At 34.7% G+C, this 10,408-nt stretch overlaps 2 protein-coding genes across 2 annotated transcripts; both read right to left on the bottom strand.

Moving 5' to 3' along the window:
• Positions 1 to 1,102: 1,102 nt before the first annotated feature.
• On the bottom strand, positions 1,103 to 4,811 carry fgl1 (fibrinogen-like 1). The gene is made up of 7 exons (XM_052150020.1): positions 4,560 to 4,811; positions 4,251 to 4,425; positions 3,989 to 4,148; positions 3,807 to 3,904; positions 3,128 to 3,216; positions 1,617 to 1,804; positions 1,103 to 1,419 (listed from the first exon to the last, which is right to left on the bottom strand). The coding sequence occupies exons 1-7, from the start codon at positions 4,626 to 4,628 to the stop codon at positions 1,257 to 1,259; spliced, it is 942 nt and encodes a 313-aa protein (XP_052005980.1). The 5' UTR covers positions 4,629 to 4,811; the 3' UTR covers positions 1,103 to 1,256.
• A 1,290-nt stretch (positions 4,812 to 6,101) lies between these two features.
• Positions 6,102 to 9,830, bottom strand: asah1a (N-acylsphingosine amidohydrolase (acid ceramidase) 1a). The gene is made up of 14 exons (XM_052149991.1): positions 9,713 to 9,830; positions 9,553 to 9,599; positions 9,339 to 9,429; positions 9,136 to 9,219; positions 8,962 to 9,040; positions 8,789 to 8,863; positions 8,661 to 8,706; positions 8,364 to 8,508; positions 8,226 to 8,280; positions 7,955 to 8,036; positions 7,557 to 7,688; positions 7,345 to 7,468; positions 7,182 to 7,238; positions 6,102 to 7,023 (listed from the first exon to the last, which is right to left on the bottom strand). The coding sequence occupies exons 1-14, from the start codon at positions 9,779 to 9,781 to the stop codon at positions 6,934 to 6,936; spliced, it is 1,176 nt and encodes a 391-aa protein (XP_052005951.1). The 5' UTR covers positions 9,782 to 9,830; the 3' UTR covers positions 6,102 to 6,933.
• Between the last annotated feature and the right edge of the window lie 578 nt (positions 9,831 to 10,408).

The following is a 10,408-nucleotide window of genomic DNA, read 5'->3' on the forward strand; positions in this document are numbered from 1 at the left end:
GTTAATATTACATCATCATGGCAACGAAGTTGCAAAGTTGGCTATAATTTTACAAAGAAAATTCTAGTAAGTGATTTTATCACACTAAAATCATATTAACACACATATTATTTTACGTCTTGTGGCTATACTTTTGAAACATAAAGTATTTTAATGTTTACAAATTGGCCCTATTCACTTCCATTAGTGCCTCACAGGAACCCAGATTGTTGCTGTGTTACACCCATTAATTTATTTATATTTAAGAAAAAGAGAGGCAATTTACAACTGATTTTGTGGTAATCAGTATAATACCACAAATACTGTCAACTGAGCTTAATTTGTATTGAACCCGGAATATTCCTTTAAAAGAGCAATGTGTAGGCTAACATCGACATCAAGCGTTTAAAATGGATACTGCAGTCCAAAATCAAAATATTAGAGAGTTGTCTCCCCCGCCTCCTCCTCTCCAAACTCGAAGCTCACGCGGGTTGCCAGGTTGTGTACAAGCAACAGGAACGAGCAAAATGACAATGGCAAGCAAGAGCCTCACATTCTATGTTGATCAGCTAATGTATACGTTTGAAATATAAAAAAGCTCATGTGGATTTTTTATAAACCTGTCAATGTTAAAGGTAGTTGCATTGCTGGCTTCCATGGCTGCAGCACGCTGTGTTTGCTGCTAACTTGTTTCAAATCTGGTAACCTGGGTGTCGAAATACTATTGGGAAATGGGCAGCGGGCGGGATCACACAAGCTAAAACACAAACAGATATTCCGGCCTGGAACGGACATTTCAAAGTTGAATATACTGGCTGTAGCATTGTTTTCGGAGAAGCCAGAATTTAAAATTAGCATGTTTCTTAAATCTCCGTTAACATTTTATGATAATTGTATGCTTAAGTATATTAGATATATTGCACCTTTAATTAAATTATAAGCTGCATTTAACATTAAATACATTATTGTATTTTATACAAAATACCATAGACAAACGAAGTGTCTTGAATTTATAGTCAACATATAAAGAATAATAATAAATAGTCCTACAATAATAATAATAAAAAAAACATTTTAGTTAGGTATGATGACAAATATAATGCAGCGGACACAACAATGACGTTTTGACAACTTTATTGTGCTACATGCAAACAAGAGATTTTAAACTAGATTTGTAAAAAGTTAAGAATTGAACAGTTACTACGATGTTATTTGGCATCGTCCACAATACCATCGCTTCCATAGTTCAGATATAAGTAAGTGCTCAGATACATTAGTCATTCGACATCATCAGGCTCAAAGCTTGTTGGTCTGATCTTCATCTGCACAGATTTGAGGGAGTACCACCAGCCATGCCATGGGTACCACACTATTCCATCATCAGTGTCTGCGCTGTATGGACCTCTGTGGTAGAGTCCATTCAGATTGGCAGAGTGACATCTAGAGGGATAAAAGTGAAAGAACATTAGGTGAAGTTGTTTATTTATGAGTTGCTACTAAAAATTAGAACACATTCTAATGAAGTGCTTGTATATTATCCATGTCTTTCTATTTTTTATTTTACTGTATCGTATTGAGCTTAATATGGTTATTGTAGTGTATAAATATAGCTCTGTCAGAGTTTGTCTGGTGCAAACCTGTTAAACCACCAGCCACCCTTGTCCTCCTGAGCACAATTACGGTCATAACGGTCATTATCCCGATCTCGTGTGCTGAACTTCATTCCCTGGTGGCTGGCCCACCACTGAACCTCAGGGTGATAACTTCCAGAGAGAGCATCCCCTGCATTTCCTATGTAGTGACCAAACTGCAGCTGATAATGGTTCTGATAAGACAAATGGGATGGTTAGAACTCATTCACAGGCAGACTATGAAGTCAATAAACAGTGTTGGGTAAGTTACTTAAAAATAGTAATCCACTACAAAGGACTAATTATTTCTCTAAAATTGAATTAGATTTATTTTCTACTTCACTCAAAAAGTAACCAAATCACTAATTACTTTACTTTCTAAAACACTTTTCTGCTCAACAAATTGTATATACAACAAAATAATGTCTATATTTTTTTCTTGTTCATTGTGACACACAAGTCATACACTCAGCACCTCACATTTCTCTGACACCGTGATTCATTATGGGGCCAAATTCATGTATTCTACATAAATCATATATTAGAAATAAGCATAAACATATAATATACTTAAAAGTAATTTAAATTAATTGAAAGTCAGTAATTCTAATCTTATATTCAATAATTTAAATTAATTTCAAATGTAATGCATAACACAACTTTTTTGACTAAAAAGTAATTAAATTACACTGACTAATTATTTTGTAAATGGATTAAACCCAACAGTGTCAACAAAGTGCAATATTTTATATCCACTTTTTTTGTTTTCCAATGGTAATACAACACTTATTTACCCCGTCAGTGCCCCAAAAAGTATTTGGGCAGTTAAGACTAAGACAGAGACACACACACAGACTCTCTCTCTCACACACACACACACACACACACACACACACACACACACACACACACACACACACACACACACACACACACACACACACACACACATGTTGTGTTTCCATGTTTTATGGGGACTTTCCATAGACATAATGTTTTTTATACTGTACAAACTTTATATTCTATCCCCTAAACCTAACCCTAACCCTACCCCTAAACCTAACCCTCACAGAAAACATTCTGCATTTTTACATTTTCAAAAAACATAATTTAGAATGATTTATAAGCTGTTTTCCTCATGGGGACCGACAAAATGTCCCCACAAGGTCAAAAATTTCGGGTTTTACTATCCTTATGGGGACATTTGGTCCCCACAAAGTGATAAATACACGCTACACACACACACACACACACACACACACACACACACACACACACACACACACACACACACACACACACACACTCTAGCATTATTTGTTTTTATTATTTGCAGATGTCAGTTTGTTAGATACTTTATATCCACAAAATTGTCAATAAAGCCTACATTTGGGGCCATTATTTGTTTATTAGTAAACTTCTCATGGCCCCTGTCAATACATGCCACCTGTTCATTGGCACTGTATTTATCCACACATCATTAATCGCAATAATAAGAGATTAACAAAGAGATCCACCTGCTCATTATTCACTTTGAAATTTTTGTACACTGCAAAACGTTGGCTCCCCTCAAAGTCTTCCAGATTGATTCTCAAGGTGTAATCGTCTGTGTAACAGAAGACGTTTTATTAAAATAAATGTGGAAACCATTTCATAACACATTCTATATAGACTTGTGAGCATTTTATTAGGAACACTTGTACATCTATTTATTCATGCAATTATCTAATGAGCCAATCGTGTGGCATCAGTGCAATGCATAAAATCATGCAGATGTGTGAGGAGCGTCTGTTTATTTTCACGTTAACCATCAGAATGGGGGGAAAATGTTATCTCGGTGATTTCTACCATGGCATGATTGTTTGAGTATTTCTGTAACTGCTGATCTCCTGGGATTTACATGCACAACAAAAACAGCAGGCAGTTCTGCAGACAAAAAAACGTTGATAAGTAGGTATATGAGAGGTAAATAGCCAGACTGGTTTGAGCTGACAGAAAGGCTATGATAACTCAGATAACCACTCTGTACAATTGTAGTGAGCAGAATAGCATCTCAGAATGCACAACATGTCGAACCTTGAGGTGGATGGGATACAACAGCAAAAGACCACATCGGGCACTTTATTAGGACCATAGTGATCCTAATAAAGTGCTCAGTGAGTGTACATTTCGTTTTAATGTCTAGAAGTAGCTCACCTTGAGATGTCAGATAATGCAGATTATCATTTCCTAACCAGAACTCTCCATTAGCAGATTGCATGTCACCAAATCCTGTTTTGTAATCATTCCAATCTCTTAAAAAATATATATATATTTTATTAATTAAACAGTATACATCTATTTCCTCCTCACAAGCAATGATGTACATTTTTCCATACCTTTCAAATGACTGACTACCATTTGTGCGTCTCTGGAATACTGTCCATCCACCCCCGTCAGTCATATCACAGTACACTCTGATCTGGGTTGTACTTGGCAAAGGTTTAATTCTGTAAAATCCACTCTGCGTGTTTCCATTTTTGAATATCTGAGCACAGTCTGCAGATTACAGATAGATTTGTGTTAGTCAAATCAAATATAACATCTTTACACAAGCACATTGAATGCCAAACTCTTAACAAAATTATATGGAGTCTTGACCCATATATTGTTTGTCTCCCAGGTCATAAAATTTGCCCTCCTTTAGGGAAAGTTCATCCCTTTGGTTGAGATTCATCAATCGTTGGATAAGTTGCTGTTGCTTTGTATCAAGAAGTTCCAGACTCTTCAACTGAGCACGGAGCCGCTCCATCTCATCTTTGCATTCTTCAGGTGACTAAACACATGTATAAACACATATAAAGATATACGGAATGACTGTTCTGTAAATTTAACATGTAAATAAACAAACTTATACAGGCTTTCATTAAGTAAATGTTTTACAGAAAGCAGAAGAATAAATATACTTACAGAGTCTGACAAATCCAGAGTATAAAGTATCAAAATGATGAGCAAATTTGAGATTTTATATGTACTCATTTTGATGCCTTATTTAAAGGTGAAAAAGACCAAACTAATGATCTTGTTAATCCAGAGGGTCCAGAGTTAATTCAGATATTCTAGAGCTCAATTAAACTAATGCACTAAAGAACATCTACAAACTGGTCAACTTGCGCAAATGCTCCTGAGGTCTGTTCTGGGTGCTGAAATTTTTTCCTGTGGTTGATGTACGCGGCTTTGAGCTGAGTCACTCTTGAACAAAACAGATGTTTGGATAAGACAAACAGTCCCGATAACAACGGAAGTCCAAAACTAAGCTAGAATCTGTACTGTAATACTGCAAACTATTAGAGGTTGACCTCAAAACATACATTTGTCCAAGCAGAATTTGAAAAATTATATCCAGAAGTACTAATCAATGGAAGATCAATATAGATGTTATTTTTAATATAAGTCCGGAGTGTTTCTTTCAGAGTGTATAAATTGTTAGCTAATTCTATGAAAAATATCAAACATAGAGGAGTATTTGTTTACAAAACAAAAATCGATCAATCCAATCCAGGAATGTCTGCCGCACAGGAACACATACCTGCTTTGATACACCCATAAAGTTAAAATGGGAAACATATGTTTGATGGCACTAGCCTTAAAGAGAGAGAAAAGAATTTCACCTCAAAATAAAAGAATTGAGAGGATGAATCTTAAATTTCATGAATATACTGACACCGTATATGATTAACAAAAAGATTAAATTAACTCTTTGTACAAACACAGGCTGCATTAAATCTTATATATATATATTTTTTTTTGTCTTTATCTAAATGGAGGAGGATAATGCAGCCTGCCTACAATATTCCACTTAATTGACATTACCAATGTTAGTCTGTACAGTACATTTCTGGTTATTACAATTAACAAAATAACATATCCAATATAAATCACTTCAAGATGTGAGTATTGGCACATATGCATTTAAATAAATCAATAAATAAAAATTAGGAAATCAATACAATTGCTTTACTGCTAACATATCCATATGCTACTTCTCTTATAGAAGTAATATTTCAGCAGTTCAGAACAGCAATCAAATATATTAAAAACAATTTGTTAAATTTGAAAGTGCATTTGATCAAATATCCAACAACATGTAATTGGTACCTGTCTGATCCTGTTAAATTAAAATCATGCATACACTGCAAAAATGTCTTAATTAGTATTACACTCGCTGAGCACTTTGTTAGGTACACCTGCACACCTACTTATTTATGCGATTATCTAATCAGCCAATCATGTGGCAGCAGTGCAATGCATAAAATCACAGGTCAGGAGCTTCAGTTAATGTTCACATCAACCATCAGAATGGAGAAAATATTTTATCTCAGTTATTTCAACCTTGGCATGATTGTTGGTGCCATATTAGCTTTTTTGAATATTTCTGTAACTGCTGATCTCCTGGGATTTTCATGCACAACAGTCTCTAGAGTTTACTCAGAATTTTTATTTTTTTACTGGAACAAAAAAATATTTATGAAAATTACATTTGGCAGTGCATTTGCACTTGTCTCTCAAAGGGCCCCAATACAAATAAATGGACAGTTGCTAAGGATGAAATAGATACATTGTTGAATATATAAAAACTACACATTAACTAATCAGCTATTGGGGAGAAACAATTAGGCTGCTGAGGTGTTAGAAGCAATTCCCTGTCAGAGAACGAATATGCAGCAGCTGAACTGCAACTGATAAATAATGTTAAATTATGTATTAACAAATGTTAAACACTTCAAAAACTATTAAGAGCAATAAGTAATGAGACTGTTATAGGTATTGTCTTTATCAAAGCAATACTTAATTCATAAATTACATACCAGTTTTGAACAACACATTACTTATTGGCTGTCTTTGAATAACACTGATTCAAGCTTGTTAAGCTTTTTATTCTCATACCAGCATTTACAAAAGATCTAAGTGCTGTTACAAAATAGAATTCATCGTTACCAAGGATTCACACGATCAGAAAAATAGGTTTCCTCGCAGCATTAAAATATGAAAGAAAAAGACCATTGATATTTACATTTTTTATCCACATGTAGAACAATTAGCATATACTAATAAAAAAAGATCGTTATTTCTAATGAAAATGATCGATGTTTGTTAATATAAAGGAACATTTATGCTTGTCTTAAATGGCACAAGTGGTGCAAAGACAAAGTGTCAGTAATCACAGATGCAGGCAGAATTAAAACATTACTGTTTTTAACCACTTCCTTATACATTGACCTGCCAATGATAAAGACCAACAACAGCATTTAATTTTCCAAAGCTCATTCAGAAGTGGTGCAGATCACCATGGTGTGCATGGATTTGGGCAATCTCTTATATAGGACTCCAGAGTTCCAGTTGAGACTTCCATCAGTGAGGTGTAGGTTGTCAGCTGTAGAGTAAAGGCAGGACAGAAAAGGGTGTCACTTTCACAACACTTATCCATAAAAAGCATCAAACATCTGACTTGGTACAGTGATGTAATCAAACTCTCCAAAAAGTGACAAGCACAAAAATATATCCTCACTCTTAAAGTAAAGGCACACTTACCTTATTAAGGACTGGTTTAGTTGACAGAACATCATATATTGATGCCAGAGAAATGTTCTGCAGGAATTAAGTATAAAACATTTCTTACTGACTAGCATTTTTGACAAAGTTCAGTTACCGATTAGAAATGCTTTTAAACAACTAAAAGCAGAACACCACATACCACTTGTGTGGTTTGATTCATGCACTTCATAGCTGGTGTTCGGCGGTCATCCAAGATTATAGGCTTTTCCCAGTGATCATAGTTCGTTTCCAGGACGTACCATCTACCAAGCTTTGCATCAAGTCTTAAACATCAACAGTTACAAATTTAGAGGGTAGTTTAAAACACTGCACGAAGTACTTTGATTCTACTGTGTGATATGATGTACTCACTCCCAGATATCTAATGTGTTTACTCTCGTTCTGGTTATCACACAACCTTGCCCTGTTTGGTTACCACCCAAGATGAAGTAAGCTGGTGCAAGCAATTTGGTCTGAGAAAGCTCATTTTTGGCATCCTCATAACTGAAAGGAAACAAAACATTCATTATGTTTGATTACTTTCACAATGTTTTAGTTAGATTAAATTCTATACACATTTGAATATAAATTCTCTTGGTGCCTTTGAAAAATGTGGGAAGATTACTACTTGGTTTGATGAAGCTATTTTGCAAGTTATTACAAAAAAAGAAATGAAAACTGTGTGCGCTCGCTCTTGGTCGGTTATGACAGGAGAATAGAGGAAGTGATTTTGGTAGCATGTTTTCAAAAGTGTAGATTGTTGATTCTACCTGGTAGCATTTTCCAGGACTTTGCGAGTAAGGAAACTCATCCACATTCCATCTCTCTGGCCAAAAATCCATTCCAGGATCCCTGAGAGAATTCATGATGTTATACAAGCAGTCAACCATGTTTACAATGATGACTTGTGGTTAATTTTGAGAAGAAATATATACTGTTGTCTGGTAGTGGCAATTATTTGCAAACCATTCAAGCAGAAATGAAAAATCACTTAAAATTTCATTTGTCAAAGTGTCAAAGATGATTTTAATTAAGCCTTACCTATGTATCCCCCATCAAAGTTGAAACGTTCATTCATTGTTAGAGTCAATTCACCCTAAAACCAGGAAAAAAATATATTTTTGATTCATCTTTACATTTAAACAAAGAGAAGCATTTTTGTAATGTTTATACACATACAGGTCTAATTCCAGTGAGCATGCCAACATATCCAGCAAAGTTGGTTGATTTAAAGACTGTTTTATTCTCCCGTTCAAATTTGACATTCACCACAAGAGGCTTCAGCTTCTCCGTTAAAGTCCATGTTTTATTTTGTCTATCCCACCTACATGGAAAAAAAAAACAAAAAAACAACACCTTTCAAGGTATGGGTATATCGGCTGCATACATCATCAATCCAAAAAACATATGGCAATCGCCATGGTATGCATACTCGAAAATATATTGCAACAAAATAAACAAAAACACATGACCTACCCCATGAACAAACCAAAGTCCAAATTCCGGGCATGATAAATATTTCCTAGAGAAAAATCACAGTAGCTACAAAACTTCTAAATATACATTTGATCTAAAGAAATGAAGAGAACATGACTTATTCTCACCTTTTAGATCTTCTGCAACAAGTGAAGTGCAAACAGTGAAAATCTCATAAAAAATATTGAACAGTGTAATCTCTCCTAGAGGAACACATGCACAAAAATAAATACATAAATAAATAAAACCTCATCCTCAAATCATGTGAGGTTTAACTCTAGAGCAGAAAATAAATTCTCACCCAGTGGGACACCAGAAGCTGCTGAAATTCCCTTAATCTCTTCATTGTAAGGGTAAGGGAGTGTGTCCACAATGAAAGGCTACCACACAGGAAATAAAATGAATTACATTAAAATAACAAACAAATATATTTCAAATAATATAAGAGTGAATGTTCATACATTTAATAGCTTACCAACTCACTGTCCACCAAATCAATAAGTTTTCCATCGAAAAAGCCCTTGGCCATGTCTTTTATTGTCTGCACCATTGTAATCAACTGCAAAGCAACATAGATTATATAAGATCAACCATAGCCTTCTTACTGAACACAATTATCCATATATATTGCCATGAATCCCCCAATCTGTCATATTTTTAAAATAAAACATTGCACACCTCTTTGTTTTTATCTTTAATCACCTGTGTCCACCTCTCGCTTGGGGGTAAATCGAGATTTACAGTGTACCAGGTCACATTACCTTTAAACCTAGATAAATTCAACATCACATAAGAACAGAACAAAGAGCGTATGAAATGAAGGCTATAATATAGCTGAGATATAGCTTATGTCTCATTATAATTGGACATAGCAAGAGTAAAAATCATGTACGTTGGTCCTTTAGGTGGAAACATTCCACTTCTGCAATCCTCAACAAGCTGCGAATAAAGGCAGAAATGAAATGAGTAACGCATGACACCAACTAAAAACAGATTTATTTATTTTTTAAATCAGCTTTTCTCTCTGGAGAAGTAACTGCATTTAACCTTACCCCTCGAGCAAAGGGTGAGAAAAGAAGTAAAGAAATAATCAAAATGTAATAAACTGAGGTTGGCGTCATTATCGTTCAACGAAGTTTTCCAAACGTTCACTCATTCAACTGCGGAAGCAGGTGGTGAAATACGCTTCACAACGGAATGTACCATATTATGTAGGGATGCATTGCCAAATTAAAATAATTTTAGATCGATACATTTTTTTTTGTGTGTATATCTACAAAATAGTGAATGATTTATCCATGAATTCAGAACTAAAAGGCTATTTAACCATTTATATTTCGTGTGTGCTTGTTTTGAGTACACTACACTAACTAAAGTTCCCCGTCAAACTGCGGCTTGAATTTCAACCCGAACGTAAACAAGGAAGTTCAAGTCAGTTCGTTTAATGTTATGGGTATGTGATCAGAGCCCTTCTATCATTTATCATACAACGTTTAGCATAGCAATGCATACTGGTGAGGAGACAAGAGGGCGTTTTTTAACGGATGTTTATAGAGAAGATGTTTTAATGTTTCCTCTGTGAGGAAACCGCTAATAATTTAATGAATTTACCGCCTGTCCGCTAATCTTCTAAATGTTTTACACTACAGCATCTTTTTTGAATGACCAATGTGTGTAGTTTACTACAATAAAATATATATATATATATATTTTTTTTTTTTTTTTTTTTTATCCAAGAGAAGACACAT

This window comes from Xyrauchen texanus, chromosome 19 (genome assembly GCF_025860055.1).
Source record: "Xyrauchen texanus isolate HMW12.3.18 chromosome 19, RBS_HiC_50CHRs, whole genome shotgun sequence".
Classification (NCBI taxonomy): Eukaryota; Metazoa; Chordata; class Actinopteri; order Cypriniformes; family Catostomidae; genus Xyrauchen; species Xyrauchen texanus.

Coding starts and splice junctions, on each gene's coding strand:
- asah1a (XM_052149991.1), bottom strand. CDS start 9,781: ATGACGCCAACCTCAGTTTATTACATTTTGATTATTTCTTTACTTCTT. Junction 9,220..9,338: donor TTAAAGATAAAAACAAAGAG/GTGTGCAATGTT, acceptor GTTGCTTTGCAG/TTGATTACAATGGTGCAGAC. Junction 8,037..8,225: donor CTTTGATGGGGGATACATAG/GTAAGGCTTAAT, acceptor GAATTCTCTCAG/GGATCCTGGAATGGATTTTT.
- fgl1 (XM_052150020.1), bottom strand. CDS start 4,628: ATGAGTACATATAAAATCTCAAATTTGCTCATCATTTTGATACTTTAT. Junction 4,426..4,559: donor CTCTGGATTTGTCAGACTCT/GTAAGTATATTT, acceptor ACATGTGTTTAG/TCACCTGAAGAATGCAAAGA. Junction 4,149..4,250: donor GGGAGACAAACAATATATGG/GTCAAGACTCCA, acceptor TGTAATCTGCAG/ACTGTGCTCAGATATTCAAA.